Raw genomic sequence first — 20,028 nt, 5'->3', positions numbered from 1 at the left:
ATTTACGACTGACTGCCTGTTATTTTGGGTGAAAATATCAATGTACTATCGGAAGAGAGTAAAACTACTTTCTTATAATAATAATAAATATAAAATAAATGAATATAATATAAAAAAATATACCAACATGCACTTACCTCACCAAGTTTATGTAATTTAAGGTAAGACTCCATCCTGCCAAAACCTATTTCTGACTGGAAAAAATTTAGACAAAGAATATGATATAGATAAAAATTATGATACATATCAGGTAATATTAAGAAATTACAAACTGCTATATATAACTGGTAATATTAAGAAATTGATATAAATGAATAACCAATTTACGTTACATATATATGACATTACTTATAGTCAAACGCAAGTTCTTAACCTCATTATGCTTTAACCTTATTCCATGGAAATGTGTACATAACTGGCATACCATACCTATACTATACACCTAATTCTGTTTTTATATAAGGGATATATTCTATGAAAAAATTCAAAGAAATATGTCGTATCCATAGAAGAAAAGAAAATTGGTTCGAGATCTAGAAGACCAGCAAAAAATAGAAATAAAGTTATGAAATACCCTAAATATTTTATTTTGACAAAATACATGTGTAATAAATAATATAATAAACTTGCATTTGAAATTTAAAAAAATTATTACATGAAACAAAAAAAAAAAAAAAAAAAAAAAAAAAAAAAAAAAAAAAAAGTTTTCACACATAGAAAGATTTCATTCATTTTCTCCTTCTGACAAGAAACAGCACATGCATCTGCGCACAAATGGAAAATCACTAGGAATGTGGCCGTTAGCTTCTTCCTCTATCAATAAAAATCTTTGGTACCACTTTGAGCAAAATCAGCATGAGTCTCCTCTGGTACCCTGATGTTTCACCATCTTTATGAATGAATTCAGTTATTAATTGTAATGATCACAATTTGATAAGGCATTAACATAATTCTCTGTAAGAGGCTGTCAACTATTTCAATGCTGTGGAGAGGCACTTCATTCTCCTCTAGTAACTGTTATGCAATCTATTCATATGTGCAAGTACCACTATGGCACAAATAAAAATTCTTTTACAATTAAATTTATAATAAGAATAAATAAATAAATAAAATCCTTAGAAATTGGTTTGGCCAGCTTGTGTTAAATCATAATGACAAGTATAAAAAGAAAAAAATTTACTTTGAATTCATGTAAAAACAGAATTAAGTATATATTATTGCAAAGGAACATAAAATTATATAAATACACACACTGAATTTTACATCCATTAGTTACATATATTGCTAAAAACGCACTAAAAAAGACAACTCCTCCCCCCAACACACAAATTATAGTCATTAACCAATGAGATGATTATGTTTGCTCTGTGATGTACAGTTGTAAGTCATCATCATTCAGCTATTAAAAAAACAGTTTTAAAAAAAAAGTTCCACTTATATAAGCAGTTTTAAAAAGCATAAAATATTTAACAGCAGTTCTAAACAAATTTGGATATTTCTTCAGGTTATATGCTATTAACAAAGTCATATTTGAATTTTGCAACTTCTGAGTTCTGATGATATAACTTCTACTGTAAGCATCTGATATTTCGTATTTCAATAAAAATATGGCAAATCATATACAAAAATTCTATTTTAAAATAATACCATGTATATAAGAACAAATTTACTTCCTTATTATTACAACCCTCATTTTATTTAAATGATGCCATAATTATGTCCAAGTTTTAACGAAGATACAATTATGAACCTACATAGCAAGCATGTTTACTTCACACTTACACATCATATCACTTTTCCCATGCACGTAAGTTCCTCTGTTTAAAAGTAAATGAATCACATCACTGTTATAGAAGATAATATAAAACCACTGAATAAGTTGTCAGAATGTAAACTTGTAACGTTTTATAATGCACTTGCTTATGCTGATAGCACAATTTCATTTGATAGCCATTTTTGTAAACTTGAATGTGAAGTAAAACACCTCTTTCTTTGAAGAATGATTTAGTACCTTCCTCACCTCTTAACAAATCAAAAACTATTGATATATTTTTGAAAAAAAAAACACAGAAAACATGATAGAAATACAATAATATGTCGCTTACTTACAGCTCTTTTCATGATATAGATTATAAATGACCTTAATTAGGACTCCTGATTGTAATACATATTAGGAATTTATTAATACTATTTCAATAGTACATGTCAACAGTTTGCTAAGGTTTCGTTAATATTTTCAGTGACTTGATAGCTATTTGTTTTTAAAAATGACTAATTGTAATGCATGACTCCTTTAATCTTGTGGGATATACAGTACAAAATCCTGCCAGCCTTTTTAATGAACCACACTTTTATTTTCAGCCCTCCAGTACTTATGGAATATATTTTTATTTTATCTACCCCTGTATATAATATGTAAAGCTAGAAGACTAATGTTTGTTTGGAATAGAAGGTTGAAGATTTTTTTTTTTTTTTTTTTTTTTTTTTTTTTTTTTAAGGCATAGCAAAGAAGAAAACAGAATAAATTAATTCCGATTAACTTGAGTTCAGCCAGGCACAGCAAATTTCACTCTTCCTTAACTTTCAAATTTGATAAAGTTTTTAGTCTATTATTATGACTACTATCTTATCAAAATAAGAATGTATAGAAGTTAATGTTTCTGTTTGACCTTTAAGAATGTATAAAAGTGCTTTTTAAATAACTGGAGTCATAACAGTAAGAAAAAACTTAAATTTATCTATGCTGACATTAAAAATACCTAATTATATTTATCGCAGAAAAATTTACTCACTATTAATTATTATAAAATTACATGTCTGATAGACAAATATTAGAATCGTAGAACAATATTTTTTTTTCATTCGATGAAATAGTTAAAAAAATTACAATTAATTCAAGGTAAGCATTCTAGTTTGAAGTTAAATTAACTTTATAAAAATATACTTTCAAATATCACAATGCTTTTAGGCCCAATAATCTTCTTCAAAGTTAGGAAAAATTTTAAAACAGGCAAAGGCTCACCAAAGATTGTCTCCTAAGTGTACGACTGATAGGTCCATCCAAAGTAGGACTCACTGATAACTGTTTGGCAAGAAAGCTGTCAGGCAGGTGGACATCAGCAGGAAGGGAGAAGCGTTTGCTGATTTCTTTCTATAATGAACCCAAACACTTTTTGTAAACTTATTAAAAAGACTTTTAAATAGGCAAGAAAGAGTATAATAAATAAGCATATAAATTTTTTATTGGGGAAAAATATTTCAAATAAATTTTAATATTACTAAATTATGGTTCTTTTTATAGGGAGAGAGAGATAGCAAACACTATTTAAGAATTCAATTAAAATGATTCACATGGCAGAAATCTTTCTGTTATAATGCATTGTGATATAGTTATATAATGAACTTTGAACTTTATTTCTTAAAGTACATACTTCTTTTTTCTTTTTCAATCAGACCAATTAAAAAAATTACATGTATCTAAAATTGTAAGTAAAGGGACATTTTATAATTATTGGTGAATACATTTTAATTATTTTAATTAAATTAAATAAGTTAATCGTAAATTTTTCCACATTTTAGATTCTAATATAATATCCTTAATTTCATTAAACTAACTACTAAACATAACTAAAAATGGACTTTATAAGAAAATAAATTTAACTCTCCATTAATCTCAAATAGCACTTTCCCTCAGACCCTAAAATGCATATGTTTAAGAGTTTATGTTCAAAAGAAACTATTCTACTCACTCTAGAAAAGGAACAACTACAGGGTTAACAGCAACTAAAGCAATTGCTTCTCTTATGGAAAATTTATAATATACTCGCCATATACTTTCACTCTAATTTGGATACTATTTCAATAGTACATGTCAACAGTTTGCTAACGTTTCATTAATATTTTCAGTGACTTGATAGCTATTTGGTTTTAAAAATGACTAATTGCAATGCATGACTCCTTTAATCTTGTGGGATATACAGTACAAAATCCTGCCAGCTTTTTTAATGAACCATACTTTTATTTTCAGCCCTCAAGTAGTTATGGGATATATTTTTATTTTATCTACCCCTGTACATAATATGTAAAGATAGAAGACTAATGTTTGTTTGGAATGAAACTCTTCCTTAACTATCATATTTGATACAGTTTTCAGTCTATTATTATGACTACTATCTTATCAAAATAAGAATGTATAGAAGTTAATGCTTCTGTTTGACCTTCAAAAATGTATAAAAGTTACTGTTTCTGTTTGACGCTTTCCTCAAAACTGTACATTCATGAATCAACAAATATATATTGGAATTTGCCCGCCTTGAAATCTCCGAATAGAACTGCATTTTAAAAATCAATGCATCATCTATCCACTAACTCCATGAAATCTTTTAATGATATGCTATGCTTTATGGAATACTGCAAGGTTACAAAGGAACAAACTTTCAAGCATTTTTAAAAATGCAATATTGATCTGAAATCTGAAATTTTTTTGATAGCATATGTAAAAAGCTAAATATTATACATAAAATATCATGTTAGTTTAATAGCAACTTCCCGATCATAACAGTATACAAGGCACAAGTTTAAATTTGTTAAATGTCAAGATTTTAGTATGTTGATTGTAACACATTTTAAAGAAAATAAATTGGTTTTATAGTGGTACTTCAGATGGATCATTAATCCATTCCAGATCCTCGAACACACACCAAGAAAATTTTTCCAATAAAAAATAAAGTAATTAATCCATTCTTATAAAAAATCCTAGCATTGTTGTTATAACACTGTTTAATACTAAAACAAAAGTCCAGCGAGTGAAATGTATACTATACAAAAACGAAACATTACATGATACTGTACATAAGTGCCATTTTGTTAACAAGATAAAAAACAATTTTTGAACATGCTCCATGTCTACAATCTTAGTTTTGTAATTGATTTCAGCCTTTTCATAACATTGGCCAATTTGATAGTCTTTGTTTATTTCCCAGTCATAGACACCACTGCATTTAGCATACAATATGCAATAATCAAGTCTTCGATAGGCATGATATGTTAATACTTTTCAACAATTTTTTTCATTGCTTGACTCTTTTCATTAACTTTCTTAAAATTCATCATTAATGAATTCATAAAACATTTACACAAAAAACATAAAATCACTTGAGAATTCAGAGTTATAGTACAAGTTGTTTACTGAAGTGAAGCAGCATGCATAGTAATGTTCTTAGGAAGTTGTAGCATTATCCCCAAAGAGGTAAACAAGTGCAGTGCATACACCCATGGCTTACTGAACTCGAGTCATAATTCCAAACAAAAATTTTGCATCCAAAAAGGACACTTGTTTATATGCAAAACTAACAACTTGGATGTACACCGAGGTACTACTGGCATCGAGGCATACTGAATGCTATTATAAAAACAAGACCAAAGTTATCTAAATCTTAAAAAAAGACTCACAGTTACAAAGATATGGATATTAAAAATAATATAATAAATATAATGTATAAATATATAATATAATATATGAAGTAAATCTATAATAGTCCACACAAATTATATATTATTTACTCAATATGGGAGGGGGGAAACACTTACTCGATAATTTTGCTTTCTTCGAAGGACAACAGGAGAAACAACTTCATCGGAAGCTGCTGAGACTTCTTCACTCTCTCCATCTGATCCTATTCTAGGATGTTCATGGACCACACCTACAAAAAAAAAAAAAAAAAAAAAAAAAAAAGAGAGAGATGTTTATAATATTAAAACTTGACAGACATTTAAAATGATTAAATATAATGAACTATATGTTTATACACTCTGGAAGATATAGTATAATTTTAAATTAAAAAATATCTCCGAATATATATCCAACTCTGATACTTTTTTCAAGGCAAAAATTATTTCAAGAGAGATATTATAATCTACATTTAGTTCTTTGTTAGCCAGTATTTTCATATGAGGCACATTCTTCAGCAGATTCCCATAAGAGGCAAATTAATGACCTACAACAGAAATTTTTAAGCAAGGTTCCAAAACTAATGTTCAATCCATCCCATGGGAAGCAAAAACAAACTTTTTAATATATGTTTATAAATATAATAAGCCCAAGAAATTTTTGCCCATTAAAAAACTTATTCATTATTTGTAAACTGAAATGAAAAATATTTTTCAACAGCTTACGGAATTCAATTACCTAAGGTTCAATGATTTGCTAAAACTAAACTTCCATTCAAAGAATTTCAAAAGATGTTGCTGTGCATTCACAAGTCAAATTGATCTATAGAAATTTAATTCCATTAACTTCAAGATACCTTAATGATTTAAAATTTTCAACCTAGTTAACTGCAAGATACCTTAATGATTTAAAATTTTCAACCTATTTCACTAAAATGGGCTTTCAATAATGATATACACAGGGTGGTCATAAAAAACTTTCTCAATATATGAGCTCTTATCAGTCAATCCACTCAATCAATCGAAATGAAATTTTAGATATTTGTATTTGAAGGCATGTGTTCGAGATTGTGATGGTTTATAACAAAAAAGCTATGTATTGTCCAGAATAAACATGAAATAATCGTAAGTTACTGCTAGTGCAATGGATGCATAATGCAAGACGTGTTACCCGCAATTTGGACGCACTGAAAACCACAGTCCTCAAATTTCTGTGCTCAGTTCTGAGGATGCTTCCTAATTCTTTCGAGCACATCCAGATGTTGCAACCTGGAGATGAGTAACAGCATGTTCAATAAGTGAATTTTTTTAGCATTAGCTACAATGAAGAGAGCAGGTGGCCACTGCGTATATTATGGATGGATGAGACGAATTTCACCTTAAATGGGAATGCAGACTTCAAGAACTGAACTGACTGGCTGATGAAAATCCTCACTATAATGGCACCAGCCTCTTTAACAAGAAGCTAAAACCAAAGCATGGTACAACATTGCAAGCCGTTTCATTCTCAGTCCATACTTCTTTGAAGAGGTCACTTCCACAGGTATGTTGTTCCAGTATTGAAGTAGTGAAGTGTCATTAATGAGATCACACGAGTGCAAGTTGGTACTCGCTCCCATGTTGAACACATGTTCGGCAAGTGCTGCAACAGCACTTTGGAAAGAGAGTCATCTCCCATAATTTTGCACTTTTGAGGCCACTGCAATCTCCCGACTTCATTCAATGGATTTCTGGTCTACGGTTAAGGTGTGCACATCAAATCTATGAGATTTGCCAGAACTGAAAAAAGACAAAAAATGTGAAGTTATACAGATTTCTTTTTGCGATGTTACGTTCATCATTATTGTCAATAATCATGCATCTGAAGGTGCAATCTGTGAAGGTGGACACATTGAAAAACCTGCAATTCCAATTAAAGTTTTTTTTTTTTCCCCCTCTCCTCTCGTGTTGTCACTGTCCTTAACAATGGCCTTCTTTGCAAATGCTTTATGTTGTTAAATTTCATCATACGTGTAATGTTCTAATGCCCTTTATGGCTTTTCAGTGCACTGATCAAACTGCACAAGATAAAAGGCTGTGCTGCCATTTGAAAGTTTCACAATTTTTTTATGGTAACCATAATCATGAGCTCTATCATTTTAAATCATTACAATCTCAAACACATAGCCTCAAATAACAATAACTGAAATTTCCTTTTCGATTATTTGATGTCATTTCAGAAAAGGCCCGATTTTGTGTCAAAATACCTATATTAAAAAAACGTTATATTTAAATCTAATACATATCCTAAGTCATGCTTTCAAGATATGAAAAGTGCAAGTTGAATTTCGTCAATCGGCCCAGTAGAACAGGTGGCATACAACTTTTTTTTTTTTTTTTTTTGCAGTGTACATGCAATTTCTCAAATCTGGAAGTTTCGGATTTGAGAAATTCAAATATCCAAATCACCCTTAAATTAGTGTATATGTATACTCTGCACACACACACACAAAAGAGGGGGGCAGTTCTATATCTCCCGTTCTATTGAACCAATTCACGAAATTTAACTTGCATTTTTCACATTTGAAAAGCGTCACTTAGGATAATATTAGATTTATATACAGGGTGATTCAAAATTCATCATCAATATTTGGTGGGGAGGTAGGGAATAGGAAAAGAAAGAGATTTCACATAGGAAAGTATGGGCGCAGAGGAACGCCTGGTGGTGTAGAGGGTGCTGTGTGTACATAACTTCCATACAAAGGCACAGCTGTTTGACCTGTGAAGCCAGTCATCATTCGAATAGGTGACTTTGCAGAAGTAATACGAACCGGTATAAGTAAAATTGATACCAGAAATCAAGCACTGGTGTACAAAATGGCGTATTGCCATCAACGCAAAAAAATGGCAGTTAATTATTATAGGGGAAAAACATTCTAGAAGTCCTTCTGAAAACAAACTAAAAATTTTTAACGTGGAAGTGCCAGTTATAAAAAAGGCTACCTACCTGGGAGTAGTTTTAAATAATACATTCACATGGAAAGATCATATCAATAAGGCCAGGTCTAAAACTGCAGCTGCTATTAGAGATCTTATTCCACTGACTGGGAAAAATTCAAAACTTGATTTAACCCTTTCAGGATGGGCATCCCATATACGCATTTCCTAAGAACGTCTCTTACAGCCGGGTGTTCCATCCATGCATCGCTAGAGACTGCATTCAGAGGACGGGTGATGCGTATACGCATTTTAAGCTGGAACGTTTTTCTGAAGGCCACTAGATGGCATTCTATGCCCATTACTTTTGAAATGAACACATTTTTAGGTTCCTGACCATGAGTTTGATATATTCTGTCTGACTTTGGTATTTTACTCATCAACTGTTGCGAGGGTGAGGAAGGGAAGCGAAAGCGTAAACAGAGGTGGGCTTTTTAAATCGCAGCGTGCTAATATAAAATATTTGCGTGTCTGATTTATATCCAATTGCTTTTTTTATTCTATTTTCCCTCCACTATATAGAGTCTTTTAGGGTTACTAGACAGCCCAGTCAGTTTTGCACTGACTTCAGATATATTACCGTTTTTCCTCTTTTTATTTCGGGATGTCTCAACTCCAGTCTATTATGGCGTGAAGGCGCTATTTATCAGAGGAAGAATACCCTCGTATGGTTAGTGAACCATTTACTAACGCAAATGAGAATACTGATTCATTTTCTAAAGAGTTAAAAAGTGATACTTTTTCTAAGATTTAGAAAGTGATACTTCTCTGTGCTTCGAGATTTACCACACTCGTTTTCATTTTAAATTTTGTTACTTCTTACTGTAAATAGTCTTTATTGTGTTGTTTTATTAATTTTAGACTTTATTGATGGATTTTATCCATTAAAACTTTGGACTAATTTGAATAGCGCTTCCGAAAATTATTTTACAGAATAAGGAAATTTTTAAGTATATTTTCATGTAAAATAAAGAAAAAAACGTTATTAAGGGCTAATTTTAACAAATATACAAGCTCAAGTAATAATCTAAAATGATACCAAAAATTATAAGGCTAGAAGTGAAACTTTTTTTTTCTCATTTTTTTTTTATAAAATTAGGCTTAGGGATGCAAAACCTCCGTCCTGTACGGTGACTGCCTTCGATTCCTTTCCATCCCATTCGAGCGTCTTAAACAAAGGTTTGCCGTCGCGAAAAGGTTAAGAAGAAAAGGGCATATTTATACTGCTATAATTAGACCAATTTTTTCTTACGTGTCTCCAGCTTGGGCGACCTATTCAAAAAATGACCTCAAGAAATTACAGGTTACACAAAATAAATTTCTAAGACTTATCACAAATGCCCATTTTTACGTTTCTAATGAAACACTTCACAGGGATTTGAAAATAGAGAATGTCGAGAATTTCCTTCACAATTCAATTTGTAAATTTTTTGATAAAACGAGAAACTTCTCCCACATGAGTTACTTTAAGGTTTTTGATTACATCGTGTTTCCAGAGGATGCAAAGATCAGACTTTTAGCGGCCTTCCTCACTCGGGACTCTAATTTTCCAACGTAGTCAGATTTACTTATGCAACATCATGTGTTTTTTTCTGTAAATACTATATATAACTTTATTTCATATTGTACTTTGAAATTCTTCGTATTTATGTATGTGTATATATTCACCTATGTTGAATTCTTATATTTTTGAAATAAAATTGTGTTTGCTTATTTCATGTATTTTCTCCACTTTACCCACCATGAACAACATTATTTCAGACACTCCACATCTTGCTGCCTCTCCTGGTCTTTGGCCTTCATGTTCGATTTCCAGCTAGTGACGTCCTGTGGTCACCCCTCTTTTCGCCAATTCTGATACCTCCTGTCACCCAATCCAGACATAGGTATGTCATGTGCTTCTTGGGCATACTAGTCATGAGCCAGACATGTTGCATTTAAATGCAATATCTCGGCACAATTAATAATGAATGAATGAACTTGCAGATATGCATGTAAATGCCAGGCATATTCCAGAAGGTCCGGTTATCCATGCAATTCACTTCTGTGACTAATTATACCCAAGTGCCAAGCTTAAAAATTATACACATAGTTTTTAAAAAATTAATTCTCAAAATTTTAACATGAAATTTTTAAATTATTGAATATGATATACATTTATTAATATCTCTTTGTTTATTAAGTTACTCGATTCCTTCTTTCACAATTTGATATTTAGGTTCGATACAAATAAAATTCGAAGATATTTTCTTATTTATTTTTAAAATTTTGTATTTTTTAGTTATTTTTATAAATTTTTTGAAAAACATTTTGAATTACAACCTATAAAATTTTTAACATCACTTTAAAGTAGATGTATTTCGAGTCATACCTGCAAAAAATTAGAGTTTTTTGTTAAAAATTTCTAAAGATATACGTGAATTTATATAGTGACATGTTCTGAAATTTAGCATATTTGTTTTAAGCGATAATAACGCCAAATGTGGTTTAGACACTTTGTTAAAATTATTTGAAAGAATGAATGATGCACCTTTTTTTCCTTTCATGCACAATGAAAAGAAAATGAAAATAGGTTACCATAAATTAAGAATTTCGCGAAGTCAATTATTATTGGCGCAAACTGAAAAAATTGGGCCAAGATAAATTTTTAAATTTCTCGGCAAGTTTCACCAGTTTACAAAATTTAATATTAAGGCATAATTTGAGTTGTACAATCAAAATAGAGAAAAAAATCGGCATGTAATTTCAGAAAACGTCCAATTTTATGTCAAAATGCCTATGCTAGAACAATGATATACATAAATGTAATAATATATTGGTCGCTCTTTCGAGATATGAAAAACTCAAATTAAATTTCGTCAATCGACCCAGTAGAACGAGAGATATAGAACTATCCGATTTCTTTTCTCCCCTCCCAGCGTATACCTCTAAGTTGGTTTCTTAATTTAGTTAATTAGTTATTATTGACGTTTATATAAATCATCCCAATTTTAATGGAGACGTAAACAAACACATAACACACGGATTGAAAAAAGGAACTTTTTAACTGTATTAACGCTATAAATGCTAATACGTATTATAATATTTTTAAATCACTGTTTACTGTAAGAAATGAATGGTTACAGTCTAAAAGACAAATTAATCATCTTATCTAGCATGAAATAGTAACAGCCTCAGTACTGATACCAAAACTAAAGATCGCTCAGTCTTTCGAAGTTTAAGCTTCGGGTAAGATTTGAGTTTGCTCTTATTACTTATTTTTTTATTTTGGCTTAAGTAAGGCAAAGAACAAAATTATGTTATATATGTTTATGAAGTCAATAAATTGACACAGATGTGTACATGACATCCGTATCGGGTTAGATTAAGAAAATAAACATAACAAGCATTTATCTCACTTAATTTAATATCAAGTTACCACATATAATGTTCATATTCAATACTGAAAATGGTAGTGACCAACAATCAAGCAACCAGTTAACATATCAAGAATAACAATATTTTATACAGAAAACCGTGTAATAACCATCCTCAAAATCTTGAAATTTAAAATATATATATATACTTGAAACATTATTGGATTCTGCAGAAGCTCAAGTGTGCACAACAGAAAAATTATCCAGCCTCCGAAAGCCGATGATGACGTCGGTTTTTGACGTCATTCACGTTTTTCATCAATAGCGTTCTTTCAGAAGCGGCGGGTCGATGATATATATTCTCCGCAGATGTGCTAGCATTTCAAGTGCTCAACCACTCTTATTTCGTTTCTTTTCATAATTACATAAACACTGATAATTTTTGTATGAAACTTGTTTCAGTGTTTATGCATTAGGTTACAATATTATCTTTATGGTAGCGTTCCAAATCTTATTTAAATTGGTAACGGTTCAAATCTTATTTAAATTCGATGCCTGTTACCTACCTTCACGTCTCTTCTAAATAAAATGACTGAGACACACACAGTTATACGTTCTCAGGCATAAATAAACTGCAATTAAGCATGATTTACTTCTATTCATAATAGAAAACGTTATTTCTGTTCATAATAGAACAGTTCAGTAAGATTTCTTAAACGCAAAGAACTCGCTTTTATACCTTAGATACTTCTTCAGTTTGTATTTAAAAAAATACTTCTTCACAAGACGTAAAACTTATAATTTTGACGAAAATTCGTAGGAATACTACAGTATAAAGAGATGCATTCTGAAGAGTGTATTTCAAACTGGAAAACTTCAGAGTGTTGCACCTCTTTATTTGGTCTTACCCAGTAACAAAAGAAATAAAACAATGAAATAATTTTCTTTCGGTGAGAAATTCTTTCATATTTATGTTACTGCAGTAATAATTTAACCGAAACTCACATTTTTCATTAAATGTTTACAGAACAAATTTTACAATTAAAATTAAGAGTTTCTACACAAAAACAAGCAATTCGGCCAGGGGGTAGGCAGATTATTCGATGCACAAAACTGAAAGTTTACTTTTGCTCTCACACGGCAAAATGACACTGAAGACGTACAGATTGACTTAATTTGTTGTGGACGCTATGCTGAGTTAATATATGATATAATTTAATAATTTAAATAATAATTCCAGAATGGATTACGTATAATTTAAATCGCAATAATAGAAGACGTTACTTTGTTGTTGCGAAGCTTAGTTTTTTTAGATTGGCAACAACTCCACTATTCTGCTAAGTTTCAAATGTAAACAAATATGGCTGCTGTGGTAACAAATTAGGCTTAGCCGCGCTTAAACTACTTTTAAACTGTTGATAATTTAAAAAATATAACATGCAGGTTAACTAAAGGCATAAAAACCTTAACTGGGAGAGCCGAGTAACAGAGTGGATCAACGTTCTGAGATTATTCGTTTTTGAGTATGCGAGATGCATACATACATACGTATACGTATGTACAGAAGCCACGAAAAGATATCTTCTGAATCCATTTTAAACTAGTTTTATAATTCGTTTTGGGGAAAAAAGTTCTTCATGTGTCTTTACGTACAGATATCACGAAAAAACATCGTTAAATTGCTTTCGATAGCAGTCAAAACGGATATATTTGTTGAAATATGATACCCGAAATGTTTCGCGATTATAATACTTCCTTTTTACTTCGCACAAGGAAGTAAAAATTCTCTCATCAATTCTACTATGCATGGCATTTCAAAATCCTGTGATTCTTCATCTCATAAAGGATTGGATTGGATTATTCAACTATGGCAAAGCACACGAGGGCTATCTGCCTAAAGGAAGGGATGCCTTCGTGGAGGACTTTCTAAGGGAAACTGGCTCGTATACACATTACACATGGGGAAAACCACGAAAACGCCCATGCAGCCAGCCCGTTCGCGGGATTCGAACCTCGGACCGAACTACCAATGTTCAGCGTCTTTACCGCTCGGCCGCTGGTGGGTTCATCTCATAATGAAAAAGTGAACAAAATTGCCGAATACTCAGAGTCCGACCCTAGGTAAAATCCTTAAGATTTTATTGGCTGCTTGAGCGTTCTCGGGGTTCACCGTGCCAGTCTAAATGGATCCCTTCCATTAAGCAATTAACCGCAATGAACTTTGCATAATTCAATAAATCCCAATACGCTTTGCGATCAATATGACTAATTTCTACAAAATTATGTTTTGCATGGAAAATGCCACTTCCCAAAAATGAGACGCGCGGGGCTGATAATCTCTCCTTTAACTCCGTCATTGACAATTATTACTTTTAAATTATTATTACATTATTATTACTTTTATTACATTATTATTACTTTTAAATATCATATGAACCTAGAATAGCATAGCTTTAGATGAGGTATATTTTTAAAGAAAAGATAACATTTTCGGCAGAATTTATTAAAAAAATATTTTACATTTATGTTACATTTCAGGTGGCTTAAATTCTTTATTAGTCCAAAGGGGCAATTTGACGAAAAGGACTATTAATTTCGCTTCAGCATTTTCAAAAGCAATACTCCTCTCTTCCGTTTTTTCCACTTAGGCATATCTTGCCAGTCAAAGCGACATTTATCATTTTAAGTATTTCGGGGGGGGGGTTAGATTACGCACAGATCGTTTTTCATCCATGACACGGATTTTCGGAGAGAACAGTTCTACCACGCGACTTAGTGACACAACTCAACGAAGCACTTTGTTTGTAAGTTCTAAAATGGGGCACATGCCGCATTACGGAAGTCTTCAAAATTCAAAACCGATAGAAATTTGGATAATAACTTGAAAGCAGCGAATAATGCTTGAAAATAAAATAAACACCTTGAAAATAGACAACCTGCCTCAACTGCACAGCTTTAAAAAGGAGCATTAAAAAAATCTCCTTTTTAAATAGCTGGAAAAAAAAATTCTAACGCTATTTCATGATATATAACACTGACAAACAATTACTTAATAATTTCATTCACCATTTTTATTTATTTATATGACATTAATTAAAATCAAAAGAAAAAAATCTAATTAAATGTGCATTTCCCCTTTATACTCGCCAATAACATAATTTCTAATTAAAAAATACCATACTGCTAGAAGTATGCAAGGAGAAAATAATACTCTTAATGGAAAATTTATGGATGCTCCCTAAACGATGGGAACTCCAAAAAGTAACGCTAAGGAACAAATTTAAAAAGAAAAAGATATTCAGAGCAAGTTGGTACACTGCATAGTATATGTTTCGAGCCAGTTTTCCTTATAAATTCCTTCACGAAAGCATCCCTCCTCTTAAGCAGATAGCCCTCAAAGCTTTGCCTTAATCTCATGAAACCAAACCAACCCTAATTTTTCTCTTTTCTAAGGAATATGTAATTTGAACAAAAAATAAATTAAATCGAACTCAATAACTTGCACTGCATACTCTGAAGATATGGAATTTAAGAAATTAAAATAGGAAAATAAAAATACATAAATGACGCATAACTAATGTCTTGACTATAAAAATAAAAAAGCATATTAGACCGAATTCGGCTGCATTACCACGGCACTGTAAATCAGAATTACCTGTCAAAGGCGAGGAGCATCTACTTTAAGAACGTTTACAAATGCCAGAGCACATTCAGCTGCGGACTATACCCGGAAGAAACTAGCAATATTTCACGATTTTAGATAAGCAACTCGTGGCCCGCTAAAATTTTGTAATTCTGCATATATATGTTGGATATTCCCCAATAATTTGCGAAAGTATTAATTTTTTTAGACTACTTCAAAAAACGTTTTAATTATGAAGAAATATTACTTAATTAATTAATATTAAAAGTAATATTACTCTTACTTTTCAGCAGATCTTATGCTTGGTATATACGAACATTTAAAACTAATTATGCATATAATAAAAAAACTAATTATGCATATAATAAAGTTAAAATGATCAGAATTTTTTAATTCTCTTGAAGTAATATATAAGCAGCTAAAATCTGAGCCGAAATGTAGGCGAGTAATACATTTGACTCAGAAGCAAAAAGTAAGAGAGTGAAAAAATTAAAGTATAATACATCAAATAATAGTGTAAAACTTCATGTCGAAATACTTATTGTATCATGTGAAAATGATACAATAAGTTTTCGAGGGCATAATTTACAGCTTTGTCTCAGGTATCAAAATCAGCTGGCATGGTTTTAGAATTATAATAAATTTCTTTAACATATTTTGATAGGAAAATATATTTTTTTGGCTCATTTTAGAAATACAAACATATATATTATTTATAATATATACACTAGTATACTATACAAGGGTCCTCAACTAGAGGCGAATTTCATAGTTTCGGGGAAAGTGGTCAACCTTCTTTTCAGCTATTAAAATTTAGTTTTAGTTTACAAAAAAAAAAAAAAAAAAAAAAAAACTTATATTCAAATTTTGGTACTTATCAACATTTTCTATACTTAAGGAAAGGAAAAACGATCTTTAAGCAATGGCGAAGGGTAGTGTGGGGCGAAAAAGATTGAGAACCCCTGATTTAGTAGTACCAAACCCCGCCATTGTAGGTGCGTTTTCAGAAGAATGACATTACAGATCATTACGAAATAAAAAACTTGCTTTCTACAGATTTCGATCTGCGGTGAATATAATCCAGCTTCAGAACTAGTAGAGCACAGGTGTGTTGTAATCTTCTGAATCCATACGGGGGGGGGGACGCATCGCACGGTAATCACCTTCCCAAGAATAAAAATACTTTGAAGGAACTTAACAGGAAATTTAATGGAGAACTTCTACAACCGAATGCATAATACTCTCGTATGACGTTTTTCTCTTCAATATGTCCTTTATACAATCCAAAAAATTTTTTAAAGAAATTAAGCAAGTAGACAATTCATCAGAAAATACATTTTACTGGCCTTACACATACAATCCTTGATGGTTAGCTTCTTATGAGCCCGACATGGGAAACTGGCTCATTTTTCGCGTTACATATACATAATACCACGAAAACCTCAAGCTGCTAGTTCGTTCGTTAAGAACTGAACCCAAAACGAACTGAGATTGTTCAGTAATTTCATACACTCAATTCTAATGGACGCAAACAGTCTTTATGTTTGGCGATTCTCTCACTTAATCGATTACGCCCGGACATAAGGCTTATCAAAAAGTGTTGCTATGTATTTTGACGTAACTAACTTATTCCTTATATTAGCCAGTTTTATATACACTAACCGACATTGAAAATGCAACACCAAGAAGGAGTGGCCAGAAAATTATGAAACTCGGCAAACAGAGAGAGACAGCAACGAACAATAAGCGATCTTTATTTCGAAATTATATGCATAATACCGAGCGAGAAGAGCGTCGGCTCAATAGGTTGTAGGACCATCTTGGATGGAGATGCACGAAGCAACACATCTAGGTACAGAATCAGTGAGACTACGGATGGTGTCCTGAAGAATGGATCTCCATTTCTTGTCAAGCATTTGCCATAGTTCGTCTTCTGAACGTGGAAACGGCAGGATCAGCAAATGGCGTCCAGTCACATCACAAATGTATTCGATTGGTGAAAGATCAGGGGAGAATGGTGACCAAGGAAGCATCTGTACACCTTGCAGAGCACGTTGACTGATGCAAGAAATGTATGGTCGGGCGTTATCCTGCTGATAAAGGGCACTGCCTGGATATAGTGGAGTGTCACCAGCCACGTACGTTGCCCGTCATATAGCTCTGAATACGAACTAGAAGTAACCTGAAATCGTACACAATTGCGCCTCAAACCATGACGCCGTATTGTCGCGCGGTGGTGCGTTTCACAACTGCTGCCGGATTGGACTCGTCTCCACATCAACGCCACACTCGTACGCGGTGACTATTATTGGAGAAACAGAAGGGTGACTCATCTGAGAACACGACCCTATGCCATTCCGTCGACCACATCGCTCGAGCCTAGCACCACAGCAGACGTTGACGTCTACAATTTGCGGTCAATTGCAGTCTTCTTAAGCCACGAATGTAGGCCACTAGCCACCGAGCGATGGCAAATGGTTCTAGTCGATATGACAACATCCAGGGTGTACTGCAGTGGCGGTGCGATTAGCTAACAGGCTATTCACACCACCTACGTTCGCGCATACGCACAATCAGCCCAGGTACCAGCATTTTACGCCGATTTCCGTAAGGCAGGCGGTAGTGAGAGCGAAGGTTGTTAACCCTAACTCGGCAATAGAAAGGGTTGTTAATAGTACACCAGCAAGAGAACAATTTTCAAGTAATAATTATCAGTTACAAAGATGAGATCCATCTATATACATGATAATGTTCAGGAAATGATAATATAAAATAGGGATTTAATGATGGTTTTAATTGCTAGCGAGGGCGAGTAATTAGTTAAAAAATCTTTAGTGTATTGACAAAAAAAGCTACAGAAATTACTTAAAATCTTTAATTTAACAGAGGAATTTTTATGCAAACTTAGACCCTATTCTTATATCATAGGACTATCAGAATTTATTATTCAATAAGAAAACTTACTGAAAATGATAATATTCTTATATATTCATCACTTTTTCAGTATCCACACAGGTTTATAGGTTCAAATGCCATATTTCACAATCAAAGTTATTTATGAAATAAAACCATGCAAAATATGATAAATCATTTGTGTGTGCAAATTTTTAAATCAAAATCTCTTACATAAAATTATTTCTGTCCTTTAAATTACATCCCATCATTTATTTCAATTTAATTCATTAATGTGTTTGTACTAATATTTCAAAGTTCTTTGAAGCACTTTTTGTGTTCTGAAAATGCCAAGTATTTCCATAAAAATAAATAAGCAGGCATACAGAATAATTAATTTAATAGTTGATATAATCGCTTTTAACTTATTTCATGTTTAAATTTTCTACTCAGAAATCCGCTGTCTAATTTTTAGTATCTTTTATCGGACGAAATTTTTCAAAGAGGAATGAATTAAAGTCTTGATTGCGCAAAACACATCTTTAAAGCTAAATGTATTCTAAGAAGTAAAAAAAAAATTAAACAAGATTTTGTCCCCCCCCCAAATCAGTCACTTAAACTATTCAAACTGTTCAGGAAAAGGATAAACATTGCGAACATAAAAATCTACCCTTTTTTACATATACTTTAATAAAAGGAAATGTGTTCCTTCTTTTTATAAGAAAAGGAACCCATTTTCCTTTGTAAACTTTTGAAAGTCGCCATTTAAAAAATGATAAACTACGCCAAGGCAGAAATCCGCCTTTTTTTTTTAAAAAAAAAGTTCACTAGAACAGTTCGCGTACGTAAAATCCGTTTCTTTCGATTGGGTTCAATTGACGGATCTGACAACTCAATGCGCATGCTTGTTTAATGTGGTGCGAATAGCATCGGCCTACTGAACATGCTGTAGAACCAAAGAACCTTAGAGATTCTTTGGTAGAACGGAGGTAGAAGTGGCTTGCGGATGCGCCACCGCTTGTCGACGGATGTGTCGATCCACGCGTCTTGACGCCACTCTGGCTGCACCGGCAGCGTAATGGCAAACCGCACATTGAGTTGAACAGTGTTAAACGAATGTCGCATACTGCGCATGCCCAGAAACAAATCTGGCGTAATTATTATGTTGGCGCGATTTGAAAAGAGGATAAATACGGCATGTGGTAGATGTACCGCCATCTGATTGTAAACAAATCCGGCGTTTAAGTCTTCGTAGAGTATATGTGCAATGTAAAGTAATTACTGTGTAAAATTAGATTTTTTTCCTGTACTGCTCCAACAACTGGAAAGTTGAACGATACGATCAAGTTTAAATTCGATTGAAGAGTGCACAAAATGGGTAAAGGAAGTAGCGTAAATGCAGTTGCTCCAGTGGATAGCGCGAGCTTCAAACCAAATGCTATTGCGAGATTGCTTTCAGGTATGTATATATTTTCCCATTTCAGTAAATTTGATATGTTATATGTGCAATATGTGATATATTGTATTTTAACACATATACAGTTCATTAACATTTCCTAAATTTCTATATAATGTAGCATTAAGAAAGATGTTTTAAGAAATTTGTTTCCTTACTGTTTTAATTTTTTCGAAAAGAAACATCATTTTCGAGAAACTTCAAGAAAAAAGTTATTAGCGTAATTTTATTACAGCTAAAACTGATGCAAGGTACTT

The 20,028-nt window shown here is 32.2% G+C and overlaps 1 protein-coding gene across 5 annotated transcripts in view; it reads right to left on the bottom strand.

The window, feature by feature from the left end:
- The window catches only part of LOC118203454 (cyclin-dependent kinase 17-like), a 286,968-nt gene that overhangs the window by 59,548 nt on the left and 207,392 nt on the right, over positions 1 to 20,028 (bottom strand). For all 5 annotated transcript variants that reach the window (XM_085823207.1, XM_085823211.1, XM_085823224.1 and 2 more), the window contains 3 exons: positions 5,590 to 5,702; positions 3,023 to 3,151; positions 138 to 194 (listed from right to left, as the gene is read on the bottom strand). In XM_085823207.1, the coding sequence (XP_085679333.1) occupies positions 138 to 194; positions 3,023 to 3,151; positions 5,590 to 5,702 (299 nt within the window). The remainder of the gene's footprint in view (positions 1 to 137; positions 195 to 3,022; positions 3,152 to 5,589; positions 5,703 to 20,028) is intronic.

Source organism: Stegodyphus dumicola, chromosome 1 (assembly GCF_044657685.1).
Source record: "Stegodyphus dumicola isolate Sdum_Otavi_A_Nest chromosome 1, ASM4465768v1".
NCBI lineage: Eukaryota > Metazoa > Arthropoda > Arachnida > Araneae > Eresidae > Stegodyphus > Stegodyphus dumicola.
This window is presented reverse-complemented; position numbering and strand designations above follow the sequence as displayed.